Source organism: Raphanus sativus, chromosome 3 (assembly GCF_000801105.2).
Source record: "Raphanus sativus cultivar WK10039 chromosome 3, ASM80110v3, whole genome shotgun sequence".
Taxonomy (NCBI): domain Eukaryota; kingdom Viridiplantae; phylum Streptophyta; class Magnoliopsida; order Brassicales; family Brassicaceae; genus Raphanus; species Raphanus sativus.
Window position 1 is genome coordinate 26777477 of NC_079513.1, and position 21887 is coordinate 26799363.

The window sequence follows — 21887 nt, forward strand, 5'->3', positions numbered from 1 at the left end:
CTTTCTTGTGTATGTGTGCTTCCAAATGAGGTTAACTCATAAATGCTTGAGAAGTTGTGTGTTCGTCCTATGCAAATGCAACAACTCAAAAGATTACAGATTTTCTCTTGCTTCCATAACAAGAAAAGAGAGAGACCAGCTAATTACTTGAGGAACATGGTAATTATGTTCTAGGTATTGGTTTGCCCGGTCAATAATCTGTAGTTGATAATCTGTTCTAAAGATAATACTGTTATGATCTAGCTAGCTTTTCTCATTTATATTTTGACTTGGCTAGTTTTGATTTATTTATTTTATTTTGGAAGTCTTATTTTCCGAAAAAAGAGCTCCAATAAAAGATTAAAAAGAATATTTTTTTTACTTAATGGAAATGATACTAGGGTTTTCCAAGGTATATAAGGGCTGCCTACGTAAAGTTGTTTTGTCGTTTGCGCAGACACTGTTTTGAGGCTTTCGATTTGTAGGGTTTTCAACAATCTGAACAATGGTTAGTCTCCTCGATCTCTGTCTCTCTCTATCAAATTCTCCTGATTAGATCTGTAATCTCTCGACATGTGAATCCGTAGGCGGATGCAGCTGCTGCGACTGGGATCGTGAAAAAGAGAACGTTCAAGAAGTTCTCCTACAAAGGAGTCGATCTCGATGCTCTTCTCGACATGTCTACCGATGATCTTGTCAAGCTCTTCAGTTCCCGTATTCGCAGAAGGTCCGAACTAGAATTGCTTTGTCTTTAGTTTGTAAGATCGTGTCTCTTTAATTTGGTTATGATATTAAACTTTGTTTGTGTGTATAGGTTCTCTAGAGGGTTGACGAGAAAGCCTATGGCTTTGATCAAAAAATTGCGCAAAGCGGTATGTAAACTATCTCCGTATATGCATATGTTCATGCTTCTTTCTCTATGCGTTTTTGTGTTTGCTATTTCAAACCAAATGGCTTTAAACACTATAGAGGTTATGACTTTTTGAGCAGAAAAGGGATGCACCAGCTGGTGAGAAGCCAGAAGCAGTGAGAACCCACCTAAGGAACATGATCATCGTGCCTGAAATGATTGGAAGTGTCATTGGTGTGTACAATGGAAAGACATTTAACCAAGTCGAGATCAAACCTGAGATGATTGGTCATTACTTGGCTGAGTTTTCAATCTCGTATAAGCCTGTTAAGCACGGTAGGCCTGGTGTTGGTGCCACTAACTCCTCCAGGTTTATCCCTCTCAAATAATTAATCTACTCCAGTCTGTGTTATTCTCCAAAATAACATTTTCGTTGGCTTTTTCTTTATAACGTTGTGTCTTTGTTTCATTGCTCTCCTTTAGATTTTTTTTTGTCTAAGAACAATTCTTCATGCTTTTAAATAATAATAATTTTTTTAATATCTGTATTTTGGTATGAGTATTAAAGCAGTATACTTCATATTGCACATATGAGCTGTAACTGGTAAATTAAAATGGAATCAAAAGAATAAAAATAAATGGAATTCTAGGAATGGAATATTGCTGAAAATGAAATGAAATTCATTCCATTCATTCACGAACAAATTTGTTATGGAATTCATTCCATGCACCCTAAGTTATCTTGTAATGTATAATGTTTACAACTTTAATTTCCCAACTAAACTTGGGTTATGCATATGAAAAGGTAAATATGAAATATAGTTGAGTTTGTTGAAGACTAACATCACATTATTCACAACCATACATATTGTTTTCTCACCAAATAGATCTCTTGACTCTTCTGAAATCTACATTCTAATAACTTTCACCTCGGTATTATTTAAGAACCCATTCTTATACACAATACCAAAACATAATCCATTGAAGAAAGAAGAAACATATATATCACAAAAGATGATTTGCATTCGCCATCGTATTGTCCTATCTTCCATCTTTTTCCTTGCCTTCGTCTCGTCGTTCTTTTTGTTTGCTACGCATAGTTTTGCTACTAGAGTAGGTCACTCTCTGGTGCAAGAAGAGATCACAAAGGTTCCAAAATATAAAAAGCTTGAGGAGCCGGAGATTCCAGACGAGCCTGAGTTGCCGCTGCCCGAAGAGCCGGAGATTCCAGAAGAGCCTGAGGTCCCTGAGGAGCCAGAAGAGCCTGAGGTTCCTGAGGAGCCAGAAGAGCCTACATTTGAATTTCCGTCATGGATCCCGAGCTTTCCTTTTCCCGGTGCTGGCGGCGGTTCTCTAAATACTGAGAAGACAAAATCTACTTCAACGGCTGAAAAGGTTAATGTGAAAAGCACAAGTGTTTCCGAGGAAACTTCGAATGGTTCGAACAAGAGTCCATAGATTCATGGCCTAAGAACGTTAAAAGGGCATCTATATAGTGAATGCTCTTGCATGATATATTAATGATGATATAAATTATAAAGTAATAATAGTTTGTCTTGTGTCTAATTAAAAGTCAAGAAAGATCATCTATATATAGAACCATATTTATGAAGAGTTTCATTTCAATTCATGTATGGGGTAGTCTCTAGCTCTTCTTGGATATAATCATGTACTGGTCATCTCTCGCAACTTATGTATGTATGAAAATTATATTTAACCATTAGTAAATCATTTGACCCAAAAACATTATTGGTAAGTGGTAAGTATATAAGATAGTTGATAACGTACCAATTACATTATTTTCTTTAGTGACAAGGTGTGCATGAAGACAAAAACGATAGACATTGTGCTAAAGCATGGAACCCGCAATGCAGGACTAGTACACAAATACATTTCGCTGCATTATTTTCTTTTCTTACCTATGACTCTTGTCTTCTTTCACTTCCAACTTGTCCAAATTCATTTTCTCTTCTTTATTTTTTTTTCCTTACAAAAGATCCAATCTCTCTCAAACTCTTCTCTTTCTTTTCATATACTCTATATCTCCTCAAAAATCAAATCGTCCTATTATCAATGGGATTTAAACCATTTCTCGAAGGTGGCATCGCCGCAATCATCGCCGGAGCTCTGACTCATCCACTAGACCTCATCAAAGTCCGTATGCAGCTCCAAGGCGAAAACCCTTTCTCTCTCGACCAAAACCCTAACCATAATAATCTTGATCTTAATCTTCCCGTTAAACCTTATAGACCTGTTTTTGCTCTTGACTCTCTCATCGGCAGCATCTCCTTGTTACCTTCATCCACTCCCGCACCGTCCACGTCTACGCGCTCCAGCATGACCCCTTTCGCCGTTGGGGCCCACATTGTGAAAACCGAAGGACCCGCCGCTCTCTTCTCCGGCGTCTCCGCTACTGTCCTCCGTCAGATGCTTTACTCCGCCACTCGTATGGGTATTTACGACTTTCTTAAACGGAAGTGGACGGATCGACTCACGGGTAATGTTAATAAATTATATTAGTATTAATTGTGATTATACATTTATATACAAAATGCTTAAAATATTAATGCTAAAAATACGACAGATTGCGGTGTATAATCCTAGTTTTTTTCTTTGATAAAAAGATAATCCTAGTTTTTGGTTTCGTTTTTTTTTGGTTCGTTTCGGTTTTCTATTGATTTAATCTTTTTTACATTCAATTTATAAGATTGGTTACATTTTTAAACTAATTACAAAAGTTGTCGTTTTATACTTTTGTTACACCTAATTACATTTTTAATTCGATTACATATAGTTTCGATTTTCTATTGGTTTAATCCTAGTTCTATTTCGCCAAATTCTGTTTTGTGATTAAAAGATATAACCAATCGGTTTATTAATTAACAAAGTCCGGTTCGGTTTAAGCATTCTAATTAGGCTTGGTTCTCAAGTTAACTGATCCGACATAATCTAATTACAGGTAACTTCCCATTGGTCACAAAGATCGCAGCTGGACTCATCGCTGGAGCCATCGGATCCGCCGTCGGGAACCCCGCCGACGTGGCGATGGTGAGAATGCAAGCCGACGGACGTTTGCCATTAAACCGCCGCAGAAACTACAAGAGCGTCGTGGACGCGATCGAGCGGATCGCGAGACACGAAGGCGTCTCGAGCTTGTGGCGTGGCTCGTGGCTGACTATGAACCGAGCCATGATCGTGACGGCTTCTCAGCTCGCCACGTATGATCACGTCAAAGAGATCATGATCGCCGGAGGCCGTGGAACGCCGGGAGGAATCGGAACGCACGCGGCGGCGAGTTTCGCGGCGGGGATTGTTGCGGCGGTGGCGTCGAATCCGGTAGACGTCGTGAAGACGAGGATGATGAATGCGGATGTGGAGAGTTACGGTGGACCGTTGGATTGTGCGGTGAAGACTGTGTCGGAGGAAGGACCGATGGCTTTGTACAAAGGGCTTGTTCCGACGGTGACGAGGCAAGGACCGTTTACGATGATCTTGTTCGTTACGTTGGAACAGATTCGTGGATTGTTGAAAGACGTTAAGTTTTGATTAGTTAAGATGATTAATAAATTTTGACCATATTCTATCAAGTTGCATGCATGCATATATTTCTCAAAGATTTAGTAAATGTTCACATTTTGATTCAATGTTTTTTTTTCGAACGGTTAAATGTATATGTTTATATTTTCAAGCCAAATATATACTCACGTTAATTAATACTCTCTCTTTTTTTAAAAGATGCATGTTCTGGAAAAAATATTTGTTTCAAAAAAATGTATTTTTTATGTTTTCTATATAAAAATTGCAATTTTCAATAAAATTAATTGAATTTATTGAAAGATTATTGGTTAAAATGCATTGAAATTTGATATTTTCTAAAAACAATGCATGATTAATGTGTTTTTTTAATATGTGTGAAAACTCCAAAACATACATCTTTAAAAAACAGAGGGAATATATCTTAACTAAATTAATCATATGTTTAGCTTGAAAAATGCCAAAAGTGATAGTGATACAAGCTGTAACAAGTTCTGGTTTGTGTAAAAACGGTAAGTTTTGGTTGAATTACACATATATTTTGAAATACTTGTATCGTTATTTTTAGTACTATGTATCGCCTATATAAGTTAATATATTATTTGGCTTGAAAATGCGATAGTGATTGAAGCAAAAGAGGCTTTGTCGATCGATCCAAGTCTCTGGGGGCATATACTTTTGCTGGGTACCTTCAGCTGGTATATTCCTTAAGTTGGTATCTTTTGTTTTTGTGGTTCTCATAAAATATCTCTTTGGAATTTAATTAGAAATATATGAAAATATTCAAAAAATGTCCAAAGAAACCATATAGTAAATTGCTTTCATGTGGTGTCATAGTTGTTTGGTGCTTGTTTTGTTAATATGAAGAGCTCTTCCATGTGCAATTCTACGTGTTCTATTGTATAAAACTATTGATGAAGTGTTTAGTACATTTTTATTTTCAAAAAGAAGTATTTAGTACATTTTTCAAATCTTGAATTACAGCATTGGTTTGACCAAAAAAAGAATGAGAATTACAGCATCTTGGAAATTTGAAGTAATTTGTATTATGAAAAAGACAATAATGTTTCTATTTTTTCTGTTTTATATTTTGTTGCTAGTAGTATATTTTATACTTGTAATGTAATAAACTTACAGGAGTTGAAATAATCAAATAATTTCCTAAGAGTATTTTCCCCATAGCTCGTCAAGTCAAAGACACAACCCATTTATAATGCTTTAGCCCATCAAATCGTTTCCATATACTAATACATTTTTTTCAGCCTACTGGTTGGTTTATATACTGAACACAACATTTCAAGTTTTTCTTGTTAATTTATCAAATGATTGTAAGTTAAGAATTGTCCCCTTATTCATGCAGACTATATATACTGTGAATTGAATCACTAATGGTAGATCACCAATGTTTGTTGCACACACAATAATCGTGTTTATGATTCCCTTATATGGTTTCATATATTGAATACTAACAAAAAAAAATCATCCTCTCAAATGCAGTAACAGGAAATAGTATAATTTACTTTTCTTATAATCAAATGTTTTTTTTAAAATAACAAGGAACACAGTATTTTCACAAAGAATCAATGAGAAAAGATTTCAAGTGTTTGAGAAACTCTTTGGACTTCTCCAAATTCACAGCATGTCCTGCCTTCTTGATCACCACTATCTCTGCATTTTCTCCTATATGTCTGTCTCACCATGATTTTTAAATACATAAATTGTTGTTTCACTGTAAAAAAATGGTAAAAACTCAGATGATAAATGTACCTTTTCAATCTGTAACCAAGTTCCAGTGGAAATATTTGATCTTCTTCTCCCCATATGACCAAAGATTTCTAAATCAACCCAAAAAAAAACAAGAACACAATCTTACAGCAATTGCAAAAGAAGAAAAGTAAAGAAGTGTAATGGTTCACCTGTTTAATCCTAGGAAGATCTACAAGTCTCCGATCTTTGAGTATCGATTTGATCAAATCTCTTTTCTCATCCACAAACTCTGTACACATCACATCGATAAAATCCCAAAGAAAAAACGAAGGGACACCTTTCATCGGCTTAACAAAAGAGAATCTAATGAGCTCCTTAAGCTTCTCCGGCGTCTGAGGAATCAGAATCCCCGTGGCTTCTTCAAGATTCGGAACCTTAAACAACCCATCCTCCATATCCTTCTCCTCCAAGCAAACCCCTGCGCAGCACAGCACCAGCCTCTCGACTTTCTCCGGAAACTGCGCCGCTAAACTGTACCCGACGAACCCACCGTAGCTTATCCCGACGATGCTCATCCTGTGCACGCCGTGCGCTTCCATCAGCCTCATCAGACACAGAGCCTGGAAAGACTCGGTCCGGTTCTGTTCCGACGTGGAGGATAATCCGAAAAAGAGGAGGTCAGGGACGTAGACGTTGAACCGGCCGGTGAAGGCTCGGAGATGTTCCCCGTATTGCCACATTGCGTTGGCTCCGAAGCCGTGGAGGAGGAGGAGGTTGGGTTTGGATCGGTTTGGTGTTTTGGGGATCCAGCAATGCATGGTCGTTGATGCGATGGAGTTGCCGTGTGAGAGATCGGTGACGACGGAGCGGAGGCCGGCATTTGCGAATGATTGTCGGAATAGCCAATCTCGCGACGCCGTGAAGCTGAAGCATCGCAACAGTTTCATATGATCGAACATTTTTAGACGAAAAAAAAACAAATTTCAAAAAAAAAATGAAACAGAGGAGAAGAGAAAAGGCGTGAGACGATGAATCGTAAGAACAGCTGTTTTTTCTGTTATTTGTCGGGAAAACGAAAGAACAGCTGTTTTTATTGTCCGTACGTGAAATTTACGAAATTACAGTAATAGACCCGCGGGAAATTATAATTGTATAAAGCACCGTATTGAAAACAGATTTGCAAAAAAGACCCAGATATCACAAACCCATAGCACACTAACGAGATCCATGTCACAAATCATGAAATTTCCTGAAATCGATAGTCTTCCTCTACTATGATGCTATATAGATTCTCTGACTCTTCACAAACAATGCAGAAACATCGAGGCAGCTTACAGGTGTTAAATCTATGGACAAAAAAAAGAAGGAAAGAAGCTCAGACCATGTATGTCATGTCAACCTTCATCAGATGCGACTGAGGCACACTCAAATTAGCTGTCCCTCTTCTGCAATTTTTCCTCAGGAATGCGTAGAAGTAGTTTATAACTAACTTCTTGACAAACCATGAATCTTTTCTTGCTCTTATATCCCCGTGTCCGAGTAGATACACGACTCCTATCTCTTTCGCTTTGTGTATGAACGATAACTCTCTCTCCAGGCTTTGCTCCGCTTCAGATACAGAGGATTCAGACGATGTGTCAAAGGGATGGCGGTTCGTGTGATTAGACGAAGTGGTCAATTCCGTGATCGGTTTGTTTAAGTTTCTGTACTCAGAGAGAAGAGGGACGCCCATTGAGTACATGCTTCCGTTGGGGCCCATAACGAGCGTTGAACCTGAGAAATCTTCCTCCGAGTCTGAATCATTGTGACCGTCGCTCTCCAGGGAACGCTCTTGAGCTTCTCTCCGGATAAACTTCTCGAGGCTCTCGATTAATAGCTGCTCAAATGCTTGGTGGTTCTCCTTTCTTACATCCTTGTAACCATACCTTCACCAAATATATAACACAAACAGTGTTTGTAATCTCCTCATAAAGTCACATCTAGCGTAAGGAAAAGTTGAAGACCGACCTGGCAATGCAACGGAACAAGTGGTAGCTTTTGGTGCAGACGCGTCTGAAGAGGAACCTCTCATTCTGGGGTACAACTGGAACAGGGACGTACTTGATGCAAACAAAAATGACCATGGAGTGGATTGCAGGGAGTGTAGTCAGAAAATGGCCAAATATTGCTGGTACTCCCTTCACTAACTCATTGTACAACAAACCGATACCAGGGGCTCTGATTGTTCCCAGGTTGCTCCCAAGTTCTCTCATCAGATCCATTGACATCTTCTGTTCGACTTCAGTTTCATACCTGAGCTTACTTCCATAGTTCCAAACATACATTATACCAAACATGATCACGGCAAAAACCAATATTATCCAGCTTCCATCCCCAACACTCGCTATAACTGACGAGAAAAAGATTAGTTCCACTCCAAGGAAAACTATCAGAAAGGCAGTGACGATTACGATGTTGATCTGCCATATGAGAAGCATGATTAACGTCACTAGGATTGTCGTTGTCATCATCACTCCAAGCTCAGCCATCCCTGGGAAATCGAAACGAAATTCGATATCAGACCACAGAAGCTTCAAAGAAAGGAAACAAGAACATTTCTTTTATAATTACCATATGCATTTCCAATCTCATTGATACTTGAGATTGAGCAGACGACGACCAGGCAAACGGCAAGCAGGAACCAATTTAGGACAGGTATATAAATCTGACCCATAAATTTCCGAGACGTGTGGATGATTTTGAGACGAGGGAAACAGCCCAGAGCTGTCGACTGTTTAATACATGAAAATGTTGCTGTCGTCATTGTGCGACTGGCAATCAGAGCTGCAACATTGGCTATGAAAAGGACGGGCCAGAATGCAGCACCTGCAGAACACTATGATGAATCAATCACTAATACTAATATCTAGAATAAGTCAGTAGCCTGCAGCATGAGATAATCCTCTTTCCAGAGGCCAAAGAGGTATGTATATAACTGGTTGAAGAAAGTGACTAAACTTTACCTGGAACAGATGAAAAGAAAGCTTGACTAGCATCTGTATGATTCTCCATCAGGTATGCAGCTTGTCCCATATAGCCCAACATGAGGCACGGCAGGACTAGACACACAAATGTAAGCTGGAGAAAACAACTACGAATAAGTAAATCAACGTTGCAGAAAATTAGAGCAAAATGCATACGAATAGAAAGAAGGTATAACATCAGCCACCAACGGCCATTCTCCTCTTTGTTTACCTGGACTGATCGAACAGAAAAGTAGCAAAGGTCTGCAAATAATGCCTCTGAGCCTGAAAAAAAAATTACATGAACAATCAACAAAGGAAGCATCACAGTATCATGCAGAGCATTGAGCATAAAAAGGCTGACTCGGTTCTGTTAGCACAATGGAACTGATAGACTTACCTGTAGCACAGAGAATGCAACCTCCAAGTGCATACCACGCGTTTACCGAATTCCTCTTAAAGAAGTAATAGATGTGGATAGGGTTGAATGCTCTGTAAACACTCCTATCGTATTTGAGCATGTTGTGGATTCCAATACCAGCAAGACAACAGAACCATATAAGTAAGGCGGGACCGACTACCAGTCCCATCTTACTCGTCCCATACTTTTGCAGACTAAACAGGATCACCAGAAATGCAACTGATATCATCACCACTTGATCTGCAAAGAAAAAAAACAAGAGAAAGGTGAAGAATATCAAAAGATAAAACGACCGAAAACAAAACAATAGCATTGACAGCTTTGAAGTTCTGCCGCTACCTTGCTCAACTGCATCAACTCCAACCTTAAGTCCGCCAACAGCTGACATCACTGCAATATGAAAAATCAAGTAATTCGGATAAGTCCACATGGTAGTAGCAGCAAACCCCGTTTGCAATATACAACAGAGTCATGTCTATGAACATACTTAAGAAGAGAGATCGTATAAGAAGAACCTGACATCGCAGGAGTAACAACCCCATCGGCAATCACCATGGACGTTCCCGCAAGAACTAGCACGAGGAGAAGTTTCTTCAAAACTAACGAATTCTCCAGTTTTTCTTTAAGATTCAGTGATCTCTCGAGCTCAGGGCAAGGCACCTTCAGTCTAAAACTCGAAATCCGAGTATCCGAGCGAAGTTGATTGGGAATAAGACTAATCTTGGCATGACGTGAGATTAACGAATACAACGCAAAGGTCCCCCCTAAAAAATATCGCACTCATAATAAGTAAAACCAGACCAATTGGCACTGTAGGAGACTAGGATAGTTAAAAGGCAATACCTTCACCATCATCATTTGCCCATAGAACAACAAGAACATACTTAATAAGAGGGATCAAAAGTAACGTGTATAACACCAGTGACAATGCTCCAATCACATCTTCTCTCTCTTTCACAGGTGATTTACTGAACATTACACTGAACGTATACAAAGGACTGGTTCCCACGTCTCCAAAGACAACCCCTAGCGTCTGGAACGCAAGCAACACTCTCCTCCCCACCGTCAAATCCTATATCAAAAGTAAAAAACAAAAAACACATTCATATCTACTCCATATGCAACAAATATCATCAATCAATCACACCTCGTAATCAATCCTTGAAACGCCGGGAACCTCAAGGGCCTCCACGTCGAAGGAGTCAACACGACGACCGGTACGGATCAGGCGGTGGTGCTCTGATATCTCCTCGTCCTCGGATTCGAGTCCGGTCCCGTAGAATTCGTCGTCGTCGTCACTGTCGTCAACGCCGTTCACCGAATCGTCGTCGTCGTCTTGAGTAACCCATCGAGATTCGATAGAGTCCATTGATCCCAAATCTCCGAGGCCGTTTCCTGAGCTAGCGATCTCTTCCTTCTCGGAACCATCGAAGCTGCTCTCCTCCGCCATGCTTGCCGATGATCTCAATCTCTGCTGCTTTACCAGTTACTACTGAACCGGTTAGATTGGGTTATTGGGCTTTGGTTGAAATTAGGCCCACCAATGTCTTAGTTGAAGAATGGTACCGGATTAAACTAGAACTAGATTTTGACCCGCCCTTAAAAAGGCGGGTATATTCTTTTATTTTAAATTTAATTTTTTTTATATTTGTTTTTTTCTGATTATATTTGTATTTTTGTAATCATATTTGTGTATAAATTTAGATCAAATATATTGTAGTTTAAAAATTGATCCGATATACGTACGGTTAAGGCTGAGTTGCGGGTCGAACTCGCCCTACTAACCCGCCAACCCGCGGATTTTCAACTTTGTTTTGGTTAAAAATATGACCCGCACAACCTGCAAACAAATAATATTGTACATGCATCCGCTCTACTTAATTTTGTGGTTATCCGTGGGTTATATATATTTTAAAAATCATTATTTAATTTAACTACTATAAAAGTATATTTATAATAAAAAATTTATACATGACTTAAATTTTAAATTATTATTTTTAAATTCTTGCATTTAAAAAAAGTATTTACTTTTTAAATTTTTTTTTTAAAATAATTTGCGGGTCGACGGGTAGCCGCGATCCAAAATCCACCAACTCATACTAAGTCCGCATAAAAAAACTCATAACCCGCATCCGCAAATCAATTTTTCAAATAGTTGGACGAAAAATAATTAGTTAGTGAAAGGATTCAACAATTTTTTTCAGTAAATTTTTTGGTAGTGATTCCCTTTTAATAGTATAGATGAGGTACAATATTGTTTTAAATTAATTCCACACCATCATTCGATACCAAAAAATTATATAAACATTAGTAATAGAAACAATGGTTTATACAAATCTTTCTTACGCACATATTTAAAATTTTAGAAGTCAACGGTTTAGATTATAGTAACATTTAAAGTCAATAACAGTAATAGGCTTTATTTAAATGAAGGAGAATCTTATTAAGTTGCTATAAAATAGGTTAGTTATAAGATTTTGTTATATCTAATAGGTTGGACTAAAAAAATGAAAGGGTCCAAAACAACTTGTATAAGTCGACTTTTCAAAACTGCTTCCCTTTTAGTAGTATAGATAACTGATACACGGAGTAGATATCATTTTTCTAGTATATATTTCGGTAACTTAGCATAAAGATTCCTATAGCCTGGTGGTTATGTTACTCCACGTTCGCTTTGCAAGCTTGGTTCGAAGCCTAAGTGTTGCCTTTCCTTTTTAATTTTTTTTTAAGAAAAAGGGCAGTGAGGTCATTTTCTATTCATCTTCTTCTCTGGACCCTGCAACCCTAGCTATGGCCGTTTTCGAATTTTTCAACACAAAACTTCGATTTTCTTAATGATTTATGTGGTTAACCTATGTTTCTTTGTTCTTAGTGACAAATCGTGATATTTTCAAAGTGAAATCAGCAATTTCGAACTTGACAAACCCAGAAAATTTCTTCACTGATTATATACCCAAATTAGATAGAATCTCTACAGATCTAGGAAACATTACCGCCGAGTAATCACTCCAGTTAGAAAATTAAAAGGGATCCCGATTTTTATGGACTTGAGGTTACAAAAATTACAGTTAGATGCAGTTAAGAAATATAAAGTTGATTATTCTGTGTATGTATCGTTTGAAAAAATAAGTTAGACACAACCTTTAATCAATTGGACATGTTGAAGAATTAATAGAATAGATGAACCGGTTAGATTGGGTTATTGGGCCTTGTAGGCTTTGATTGAAATTAGGCCCACTACATCTCGGTGTTGAAGGAAATAATTTTTTTTCACACCTTTATTCGTGGTTTTCGCCCGTGGCTGTGAGAGAGCAAAATGGAGGAGGCTTCACGGAGCGACGAACCCAATCGGAACCCTAACATCGATCGGAGCTCGAATCCGAATCCACTGTCGTCTATAATCTCTTCCGCGCACGTTTGGCCGACGATCGACGGTCCGTTGGGGTTAACGGAGGAAGCATCGGTGGATTACGCTCGTCGATTCTACAAGTTCGGATTCGCTCTGTTGCCCTGGCTCTGGGCTGTCAACTGCTTCTACTTCTGGCCTGTCCTCCGTCACTCTCGTGCTTTCCCTCAGATCCGCAATCGTAAGTTCCTTTAGATAACTATTTTCAATTGAGATCTTCTTTTGATCAGCATTGTGATTTGCCAGTATTCAAAAGTGTTTCTATGTATTCTGAGAGACGGTACTGTAGATTTGTTACAAGTGTTTGTTGGATTGATGTTGTTGCCTTATGTAAATGTAGAGAGGAAGTGATGAGTATTATTGGCTTTGAGTTGTGATTTGAGATAGTTTCTTTGTGATTATTTGTAGATGTTGTTAGATCAGCTATTGGGTTCAGTGTCTTCACAGCTCTGCTTTCAGCGTGGGCATTGACATTCTCGATAGGGGGAGAAGAGCTTTTTGGACCTGTTTGGGATAAGCTGGTTATGTACAACGTTGCTGATCGTCTTGGCTTGTCTGGCTTGGCTTAGCCTCTCTCTCTCATTGTTGCTCTTGTTTCCCTTCTTATATATGCTTAGCAGTACTTGTTTGAGGAGATCCATGTTGTGAATATAAGCTGGATATTCAACGTTCTATGAACCAAACAGCTCTTGATGTATGATCTCTGTTGTATCTGCGTAGACCAAATAAGCTAATGGGCTTGATAGTGTAATGATTTGGCCCATAGATAGATGATTTCGGTAGCGTTTGACACGATGGACAGTGATCACGTATTCCCAGAGAGTACAGTAGAAAGATCCCATATAATAAAATAAGGGATCGAATATGTACGAAAAGACAAAACACACTCAACAACAACTACTACCACCAACAACCACTCTCTTTCTCTCCGACACAAGACATCATCTTCTTCAATCAATCGAGTTTCTGTCCTAACAGAATCTTTTCTTCCATCACCAAAAATGGCTCAGCATCTGAAATCGTCTTCATCGAGATCGACTCTCCTCAACGTTCTCAGACACAACCTCGGGCTCGGTTCTCCAAGCCACGCGTCTCGTCATCTCCGCCACAACCTACCGCATAATCCTCCGAGCACACGAGTTTCACCGAATCCACTAACTCGTTTGTGTAACACCATGGTGGATACGCTCTCCAGTACTAGTTCACACGAAGACGCCAATAGTCAGGTTAGCTACTGTTTATAATATACTCGTGTAGATTTTTAAGAATATGTATTGAGATGAGTCTCTTTTATACAATCTCCAGGTGATGGATTTCCCTGGAGGTAAAGTAGCTTTCACACCTGAGATCCACTTCATATCAGAATCCAACGAACAGCGTGTGCCTTGCTACCGTGTTCTCGACGACAACGGCCAACAGCTCACCGACAGCCGGTTTGTTCCGGTTAGCGAGGAAGTTGCGGTGAAGATGTACAGCGATATGGTTACTCTTCAGATGATGGATAACATATTCTACGAAGCTCAAAGACAAGGCAGACTCTCCTTTTACGCTACTGCTTTCGGCGAAGAAGCTATTAATATTGCTTCCGCCGCAGCTCTCTCTCCTCAAGATGTCATCTTCCCTCAGGTTTTTAAAATCAATAATGCTATCTTGATTGTTATATAGGTGTGTCTACTAGTACTAAGACCATATCCAATGGTTCACTCTATTTTTCGGTCTATAATAGAAATTTTTATTTTTATTGAAAATCCTAATACTATCTTGATTGTAATATAGATGTGTCTACTAGTACTAAAACCATATCTAATGGTTCACTCTATAATAGAAATATTTTTTTTATTATAGAATGAAAAATAGAGTACTGGTTAAGCATTTTTTACTTTAAACTTTATTTTAGAGTGAAAAAATGAGGTCGGAGATGTTCTAACAGTTTTTGAACTGAGTTGTTGTTGTATATGTGCAGTATAGAGAACCTGGTGTTCTACTATGGCGTGGCTTCACGCTTCAAGAGTTTGCAAACCAGTGTTTTGGGAACAAATCTGATTATGGAAAAGGAAGACAGATGCCTGTTCACTATGGCTCTAACAAGCTTAACTATTTCACCGTCTCAGCCACAATCGCGTATTTATTTACTGACTCAAAAACTAGTTTTATAGTAATCTTATATGGTTTGTATATACTATGGTTGCCTGATGATATCTCTTTCGTCTACAGTACGCAGTTACCAAACGCCGTTGGTGCTGCTTATTCCTTAAAGATGGACGGGAAGGAAGCGTGTGCGGTCACCTTCTTTGGCGATGGTGGCTCCAGTGAGGTGAAGTGAACTTGAGCCCTTGTTTTCATTTTGGCTGATATCAAAATAATGTCTTGTTTTTTTTTGGTAGGGGGACTTCCATGCTGCTTTGAACTTTGCAGCGGTTATGGAAGCACCTGTTTTGTTTATATGCAGGAACAATGGATGGGCGATCAGTACTCCCACCTCAGATCAGTTCCGAAGTAACCAACTTATTTTGCTTTTTTTCATTTTTTTGTGTGTGTGACATGTCTTTGTCTTGAAGTCTTTCAGATTTTTTTTCAACATACTTTGTTTTGTGGCCAAAACAACAGGTGATGGTGTAGTGGTGAAAGGCCGTGCTTATGGGATTAGGAGCATACGTGTGGATGGGAACGATGCGCTTGCTATGTACAGTGCGGTGCATGAAGGTCGCGAGATGGCGATTAGAGAACATAGGCCAATCTTGATCGAGGTTATTATTAATTAGATGCGACATCAAAAAAAAAAAAGACACAGACAGCTTTAAATCGATTCTTTGTTTTGTTATGTGTGTGTGTTAGGCCTTAACGTATCGTGTAGGACACCATTCAACGTCAGATGACTCCACTAGGTACCGCTCTGCAGATGAGATAGAGTGGTGGAACAAAGCAAGAAACCCTCTGTCTAGGTTTAGGACTTGGGTTGAGAGTAATGGCTGGTGGAGTGATGAAGCTGAATCTGATCTGAGAAGCAGAATCAAGAAAGAGGTAACCGAAAAAAAAACTCTGGCTCATTAGCATTTGTATAAGAAGCATTCTTGTTTTCTTTTATATATATATATATATATATATGGTTGTTCCTTTGTAAACAGATGTTAGAAGCTATCCGGGTTGCAGAGAAGACTGAGAAACCTAATCTGAATCACATGTTCTCAGATGTGTATGATGTTCCTCCTTTGAACCTCAGGGAGCAGGAACTTCTGGTGAGGAAGTGTGTCAAAAGTCACCCACAAGATTACCCATCAGATGTACCTCTTTAGGTGGACACATATATGAAATACTCCCATGTAATAAAGTGTAAAAGATTATCTACACTGTGAATCATAATCTTTTCATTGAAAACTGGATCATCATTAACTCAAATGCGTACAACTTGTTCATAATCTGGTAGTAATGTGTGTGATATAATATAACACCAGTTACCATTTCAGACAGTACATATATTTATTACAGTGTCAGATGTGCATCTCTTCTTCCACCTGATAAACAAGTCAGATAGAGATTCAGATATTGCATTTGCTTACATGGTTTTTTTTTTTGAAAGAATGTTAAATTGTATTCCTCAAAAAAGCCTGTTTGCAGTAGATGCAACCCTTAGTGTATCATCACACTTTACAAAAGCTCAGATAAAAAACAAGAGAATTTAAACTCTAGTACTAAACCAATATTGTAATGCTTTTTCCATCCCCTTCACTTTCTTAGTCTTCAAAATGCTGAGCTTATTCCTTATGTCTTTGTCAATTAACTTCTTCAAAACATTCACAGCAAGTAGCTTCTCTCCATGTTTTACTTTGCTTACATGGTTTATATAACATATTTCATAAATTTTATTACAAAGATGATACCATACGAAATGATAACTTACATTATACACATTTTCAATTTCTTTTTTCTTCCAAATGCTTACTATAAACAATAAGCTTTATACACCACTTTTCTTTTGTTCTTGGTCCATACTCATCATCAATCATCAATAAGTAGACTGGAAGGGCTTGTAGACCTTAAGATCAAGCATTACTCCAGCGATTGATCCAACTCCAGCGACCACCGAGATCACAAGACAAGCAACACTAAGCATCTGTAAACAAACCCACCTCGTGCTCCATTTCTCCACCTTCCTCTGCTTTATATACATCTCCACCGGGAAGTAAACGGTCAATGGCCAAAACCCTAAGGCTCCCAAGATCCCAACCACGTCGTTGAAAAACGGCATTAGCATCGATATCACGGTGGTTAGAACGACGAAGCAGCACCGGAAAACTACCCTGAAAACGTTTGTTTTGTATGGAGACCTAAACCCTGGGATCTTGATCTGGAGTTCCTTGGTGAGCAAGTCATTGTCTGGAAACCTCTCTGAGACTGATTTTTCAACGAATGCGAAGATGGGCTGAGAGAAGACTTGGTAAGCTCCTATGAGGTGGACTACAATGGCGGCGTTGGCTATGTCGAGGAGCCAAAACGGGTTGTAGAATCCGAAACCCGTGAGGAGGTTTCCTGGTGCTGCGTCTCCAAAGGCGGCGTAGCCCATTGAGCCACATAGCATGTAGAAAATTGTGGTGACTGCTATGCTGATCTTTGTAGCTTTCTTCATCGTTGTTGATTCTGCTGGTGGGGATCTTACAGTATCCTAGATACCAGATAACCAAAGTTGAATATTTTTCTTTAGGGTTTTAGAAAATTAAAGCTTGTGTACCAAGGAAGTTTTTTTTTTAACCTGAATCTCGATTAGGACAACAGAGTATGAGTAAGCAAATGCAATATCTCCAAGTGCTTGAAAGGTTCTCCATATCTTCTGCGTTTGAGTCACTGTTTCTATGCTTATTCCTGTGAGACTTCCTTTGAACACTCCATTTGCTGAGAGATTACAAATCAAGATTTAGCACAATTCTCATGAAGATTATGTGGGGTCTTTTTATGCAGTTATATCTCACCAGCAACTTGAACGATCCCTAGAGCTAGACCAATGGCTGAGTAAGTGAAGGACATGACAGCTGCTACAATGGAGATCCACCAAATCTGGTCGAAATCAGGAACCTGAGAGAGCAAGATCTCTGTCACACCGAAGATGATCATGTAAGGGTTGCTCGACATGTGACATGGGTCTTTTCCTCCGCTCTTGTGGAAACAGTTCGATCTCTTGATTGCCCTGCATGATTCCATCAAACGTTAAATATATAAGTTGTTTTGAAGTTTGTTTCGTAAGTAAGCTAAGAAACACTTACATCATGCTTATAGATGCTGCTATTGTGTAACCGATAGCGATACCAAAGAGATTCAAGTATTGAATCAGTCCACATATCTTGAACTTGAACCCACCTACAATTAAAAAAAAATAGTGCATAAAAACAGAGCACTGAAGTCGTTTAAGGTTTTACACATGGATTTAAAAAAAAATATTTTATGTTTATTTCTAATATATTATATATTGTTTTTAATTAATAACTAAAAGTAAAAGTAAAACTAGAAAATTATTTAATATATGTATTAAAAATGTAAAACAATATTTATGATAAAAGAAATTTTAAAGGCTAGAACGATATGATAACTTAATATATAACATGGAAGGACTATAAATCAAAAGTAATTACCGAGAATGGATCGAACTGCATCCATGTAAGTGTAGTTTCTCTTGCCGGAGACTGCATCTCCAGTTCTGTAGCAATCACTGAGAAGTGTTGAAGTGTATAGAGTAACAAACGAGAACAATAGCATCACCACAGGTCCAGCTATCCACCCAAGCTGAGCAATGGCCCATGCAAGCGAGAGGACGCCTGAACCGATCACTGCTGTAATTATATGAGCACTTGCGGTCCAAACAGTACCTAGATTATCATAAAAACACGTTTTGTTTTGAGTTTCAGCGGTAACGTTTATAAAACAAAGTTTGATATTATTATTTTGGTTAGAATTGTAACCAGTTCTTTTGAGACGGCCGTCATCGTCAAAGCATTTGAAAGCTGGTTGTTGTGGGACGGACACGTCAAAGACTTGGTGGCCGTGATGGTGGTGGTGATGGTGGTTGTTGGCGGCAGCGGTTTCACCCATCTGTTAGTAAGTAACCAACATTAGCTTACTTGTTTTATTTCCCATAATCAGTTTTATTTATATGACAAGAAGTGAAATGTAGTATTAGTACCTCCTCTTATTGAGCCTTGCGAGAAGTAAGACTGTTTATTACAAAGCTATGAACAAAAAGAAAGAAGAGCAAAATATAACTAAAGGAGATGGGTGATATGATAGGAGTTGCTGCTGCTGCATTTCGATCTTGTGTTTGGTCACTGTCTTATATAAGCCACGAAAAGTGAGGAATAATAATTAATTAACTAAAAATAAATAAACTATGCTTATGATAATTATTTCAATTTTTGACAATATTTGCTTGTTGGGTATTTTCTTTTCTTCTCAACCATCACTAGTGAAGGATGCATCAAAATATATAAAGAGAGAATCAAATGCTTGTTTCTTCTCATCCGTACCTTTTGCGGTCGACTTAATCAATCGTATACAATATACTATTTTATATTGATAAAAGGCTAAAACCCCATTATTAAGGATATACCACATTTATGATTATAAAATTAAAAAGAGTTTATGCTGCTAAGTGCTTGAATATATCATATTATATATTATAATATGGAATGTTCATCGAGATGTTCTTCCTCCATATACCGTGGAGTTTCTCTACGCATGAAACGTGTAATGTTCTGTTCAAAAGCTGAAACAAAAAGAAGAAAGTTAATCATGAAACTTTAGTAGTTTCGAGAACGATATATATTTTATTCATGCACCTAAATATGAATGTGAGCTACATGGAGTGTGTTAAGAAATTTAGGTTTGTTGTGTTTTCTTTGAACATTGATAACAGCCAAGAGGCAATTACTATATGTCTATATGATTGTCGTAATCTCGTGGATGAATAGATTCTGATCTTGATCGATAAAACGAATCCTCTACCATTTGAACTTCGCCAATGGACGGACTATAACACTATAATCCCTTTGGTTATGTTGTCTATTTATGTATTTTAATTTTTTTATGGAACATTAAAGTATAAAAGCTTAACGATCTTAAAATGATGTTTTAAAATTTGATAGATGAATAAAAGTATAAATTGAGCCAAGTACCACTACCAACACCGTCCAATGTCGTAGTGATGGATATGATTATACTGGTAAGGAGAATCGAATTTGTCTAGTGCTTCAATCCAACATTTATACCATTAATATTACTTTTAGTATTTTTGAGCATCTTCGAATTTCTTCATTAGGAAATTAGACGTCCTTTTGAATTACAAGATTCTGTCTTCCTATTAATTACTACTCTTCATTTACCAAAATAAATAAATAATGTCTCCTCGACAAAAAATAAATACTGACTCACTGTTCTTTTTGCACTTATATCTAATTCGTCAAATTCATGTCCTTTTTAAACTAAAACTCACCACATGTACAAGTATATATTTGCAATTTTTCAGAATTGAGAAAAAAAAAACTACTGCTTGATCAGTTTAAGTTCAAGTAATTTACATGACAGTTCGATAACAGACGTACGGTTTAACTATCTTCGGCATTAATCGGATGGATTCCAAATTTGGATTAAACAATGTAGTAATAAATTCATTCTATGGTATCAAATAGTTTTTTTTCGAAGCTGACCGGATCGGTTGACATAAAAATCCTTTTCATATTTGTTGTAATTTCTACGTGCATGTTTAAGTACTCGGTACTTGTAGTTACTGATATTTTAATGATGGAAATGACCAATCTTGATCGTGGTTATGCATAAATAACTAAAGATATGATGTTTGTCATTTTACCAAAATTATTGGCCAGCTTCAAATGTCTAGCAACCTATCTACATGACCATTTGGCCATACTTGTACTTTTGAAGTCTAATGAATAATGTTTAGCGATCATGTGATAAGATCATGTTATATGGTTACATGGGGAAATGATGTGCGTAATTGCAAAAACATTGAACTACAGGAGTTAAATCCAACACAAAACCACATAATATAAGAACAAAAAAAGACAAAATATGTTAGGATCGCGAAGAATATTACAGTTTACAGAAGCCCAAAATAAAATCTACAGGAATAAGCAGGCATTACCATGAAAAAAAATTGATAGGGGTAGATTCATCTATCTTATTAAAACAAAAACATTCTGTTGGACCTAACATTTATTTTGTAAGTTTTTAAATTAAATACATTTTTATATTTTATAGTTAAACCTACATTAAATTATTAATGTTTCTTTCTTTATACTATTATCCATGTTTCCAAATAATATACTTATTTCTTTATACTACTATCAATGTTTCCAAACAATATATTTTTATACTATTATCAATGTTTCCAAACAATACAATAATTAATCTTAGTTATTTTATATCTATCATTTTCTCTTTAAAATTTTGTAGAAACGTCATAATTTCATAAATTTCAAAATAATAAACTTTAAAATTTGGATTATAAGATTACAAATTATGAAACTATTATAATTTAAATCAAATTAGATTACATATCGGTCATCCAACAGTTCAATTGGTTAGTCTCGGATTTTAATGATTTTTTTTAATATGAATATTTTAAAAACTTAAATTGAATTGTTAGATCTCCGGATTAACCGGTACAATCACAATCGGGTTGAATTAAAAAACACTGATTTAAATGCAAAAATATTCTAAATACATTCTTTACAATTACCAAAATATTTGTTATATTATTAGTGAAATTTTTCATCGTAAAATATTCTGCGCTTCCAAGCGCGGATCAAAATCTAGTTTGATTCATTAATTTTCCTACTAAGATAAAGATGCACTACGGTGAAAAAGGGTTTTTTGGATTGAATAGACGTGAATTTCATTCAGGAAAAAACACACAGAGAATTTGGGTCGGATGTTGATCACCAGCTACTCGACCCGGTTTAGATGATGACCCAGATTAAGGCTCAA

At 37.4% G+C, this 21887-nt stretch overlaps 8 protein-coding genes across 8 annotated transcripts; 5 read left to right on the plus strand and 3 right to left on the minus strand.

Moving 5' to 3' along the window:
* Positions 1–356: 356 nt before the first annotated feature.
* LOC108847286 (40S ribosomal protein S15-3-like) lies at positions 357–1371 on the plus strand. The gene is made up of 4 exons (XM_018620492.2): positions 357–487; positions 567–706; positions 794–851; positions 970–1371. Exons 1-4 carry the CDS (start codon positions 485–487, stop codon positions 1216–1218), a joined length of 450 nt encoding a protein of 149 aa, XP_018475994.1. The 5' UTR covers positions 357–484; the 3' UTR covers positions 1219–1371.
* A 431-nt stretch (positions 1372–1802) lies between these two features.
* On the plus strand, positions 1803–2459 carry LOC108847287 (uncharacterized). Its single transcript, XM_018620493.2, has one exon. It carries the CDS (start codon positions 1844–1846, stop codon positions 2285–2287), a length of 444 nt encoding a protein of 147 aa, XP_018475995.1. The 5' UTR covers positions 1803–1843; the 3' UTR covers positions 2288–2459.
* Positions 2460–2743: 284 nt separating this feature from the next.
* LOC108847284 (mitochondrial uncoupling protein 6) lies at positions 2744–4545 on the plus strand. Its single transcript, XM_018620490.2, has 2 exons — positions 2744–3326; positions 3789–4545. Exons 1-2 carry the CDS (start codon positions 2903–2905, stop codon positions 4373–4375), a joined length of 1011 nt encoding a protein of 336 aa, XP_018475992.1. The 5' UTR covers positions 2744–2902; the 3' UTR covers positions 4376–4545.
* Positions 4546–5872: 1327 nt separating this feature from the next.
* Positions 5873–7141, minus strand: LOC108847716 (uncharacterized). Its single transcript, XM_018621038.2, has 3 exons — positions 6280–7141; positions 6131–6198; positions 5873–6051 (listed from the first exon to the last, which is right to left on the minus strand). The coding sequence occupies exons 1-3, from the start codon at positions 7027–7029 to the stop codon at positions 5934–5936; spliced, it is 936 nt and encodes a 311-aa protein (XP_018476540.1). The 5' UTR covers positions 7030–7141; the 3' UTR covers positions 5873–5933.
* A 124-nt stretch (positions 7142–7265) lies between these two features.
* LOC108847715 (potassium transporter 7) lies at positions 7266–10990 on the minus strand. The gene is made up of 10 exons (XM_018621037.2): positions 10641–10990; positions 10337–10565; positions 10009–10257; positions 9833–9883; positions 9473–9733; positions 9305–9357; positions 9073–9187; positions 8681–8935; positions 8078–8600; positions 7266–7995 (listed from the first exon to the last, which is right to left on the minus strand). The coding sequence occupies exons 1-10, from the start codon at positions 10941–10943 to the stop codon at positions 7446–7448; spliced, it is 2589 nt and encodes an 862-aa protein (XP_018476539.1). The 5' UTR covers positions 10944–10990; the 3' UTR covers positions 7266–7445.
* Positions 10991–12766: 1776 nt separating this feature from the next.
* Positions 12767–13664, plus strand: LOC108847456 (probable gamma-secretase subunit PEN-2). Its single transcript, XM_018620699.2, has 2 exons — positions 12767–13080; positions 13308–13664. Exons 1-2 carry the CDS (start codon positions 12810–12812, stop codon positions 13466–13468), a joined length of 432 nt encoding a protein of 143 aa, XP_018476201.1. The 5' UTR covers positions 12767–12809; the 3' UTR covers positions 13469–13664.
* Positions 13665–13751: 87 nt separating this feature from the next.
* On the plus strand, positions 13752–16295 carry LOC108847455 (2-oxoisovalerate dehydrogenase subunit alpha 2, mitochondrial). The gene is made up of 8 exons (XM_018620698.2): positions 13752–14125; positions 14205–14525; positions 14863–15020; positions 15114–15213; positions 15284–15395; positions 15507–15646; positions 15735–15920; positions 16025–16295. Exons 1-8 carry the CDS (start codon positions 13901–13903, stop codon positions 16190–16192), a joined length of 1410 nt encoding a protein of 469 aa, XP_018476200.1. The 5' UTR covers positions 13752–13900; the 3' UTR covers positions 16193–16295.
* A 419-nt stretch (positions 16296–16714) lies between these two features.
* LOC108847454 (amino acid permease 2) lies at positions 16715–19188 on the minus strand. Its single transcript, XM_018620697.2, has 7 exons — positions 19069–19188; positions 18848–18977; positions 18521–18754; positions 18155–18248; positions 17864–18078; positions 17647–17786; positions 16715–17559 (listed from the first exon to the last, which is right to left on the minus strand). The coding sequence occupies exons 2-7, from the start codon at positions 18975–18977 to the stop codon at positions 16903–16905; spliced, it is 1470 nt and encodes a 489-aa protein (XP_018476199.1). The 5' UTR covers positions 19069–19188; the 3' UTR covers positions 16715–16902.
* Positions 19189–21887: the final 2699 nt, after the last annotated feature.

Bases quoted from the DNA above. Each gene is read 5' to 3' on its own strand.
- LOC108847286 (XM_018620492.2), top strand. The intron at 707-793 runs GTCCGAACTAGA...TTGTGTGTATAG, and splicing joins AGTTCCCGTATTCGCAGAAG to GTTCTCTAGAGGGTTGACGA. The intron at 852-969 runs GTATGTAAACTA...CTTTTTGAGCAG, and splicing joins TCAAAAAATTGCGCAAAGCG to AAAAGGGATGCACCAGCTGG.
- LOC108847287 (XM_018620493.2), top strand. From the start codon at position 1,844: ATGATTTGCATTCGCCATCGTATTGTCCTATCTTCCATCTTTTTCCTT.
- LOC108847284 (XM_018620490.2), top strand. From the start codon at position 2,903: ATGGGATTTAAACCATTTCTCGAAGGTGGCATCGCCGCAATCATCGCC. The intron at 3,327-3,788 runs GTAATGTTAATA...ATCTAATTACAG, and splicing joins GTGGACGGATCGACTCACGG to GTAACTTCCCATTGGTCACA.
- LOC108847716 (XM_018621038.2), bottom strand. From the start codon at position 7,029: ATGTTCGATCATATGAAACTGTTGCGATGCTTCAGCTTCACGGCGTCG. The intron at 6,199-6,279 runs GTGAACCATTAC...GGGTTGATTTAG, and splicing joins ATCTTCCTAGGATTAAACAG to AAATCTTTGGTCATATGGGG. The intron at 6,052-6,130 runs GTACATTTATCA...ATGGTGAGACAG, and splicing joins CTTGGTTACAGATTGAAAAG to ACATATAGGAGAAAATGCAG.
- LOC108847715 (XM_018621037.2), bottom strand. From the start codon at position 10,943: ATGGCGGAGGAGAGCAGCTTCGATGGTTCCGAGAAGGAAGAGATCGCT. The intron at 9,884-10,008 runs GTTCTTCTTATA...TTCATATTGCAG, and splicing joins TGTTACTCCTGCGATGTCAG to TGATGTCAGCTGTTGGCGGA. The intron at 8,601-8,680 runs GTAATTATAAAA...TCGATTTCCCAG, and splicing joins TGAGATTGGAAATGCATATG to GGATGGCTGAGCTTGGAGTG.
- LOC108847456 (XM_018620699.2), top strand. From the start codon at position 12,810: ATGGAGGAGGCTTCACGGAGCGACGAACCCAATCGGAACCCTAACATC. The intron at 13,081-13,307 runs GTAAGTTCCTTT...GATTATTTGTAG, and splicing joins TTTCCCTCAGATCCGCAATC to ATGTTGTTAGATCAGCTATT.
- LOC108847455 (XM_018620698.2), top strand. From the start codon at position 13,901: ATGGCTCAGCATCTGAAATCGTCTTCATCGAGATCGACTCTCCTCAAC. The intron at 14,126-14,204 runs GTTAGCTACTGT...TACAATCTCCAG, and splicing joins ACGAAGACGCCAATAGTCAG to GTGATGGATTTCCCTGGAGG. The intron at 14,526-14,862 runs GTTTTTAAAATC...GTATATGTGCAG, and splicing joins AAGATGTCATCTTCCCTCAG to TATAGAGAACCTGGTGTTCT.
- LOC108847454 (XM_018620697.2), bottom strand. From the start codon at position 18,977: ATGGGTGAAACCGCTGCCGCCAACAACCACCATCACCACCACCATCAC. The intron at 18,755-18,847 runs GTTACAATTCTA...ATGATAATCTAG, and splicing joins CGGCCGTCTCAAAAGAACTG to GTACTGTTTGGACCGCAAGT. The intron at 18,079-18,154 runs GTAAGTGTTTCT...GGAATCATGCAG, and splicing joins GCAGCATCTATAAGCATGAT to GGCAATCAAGAGATCGAACT.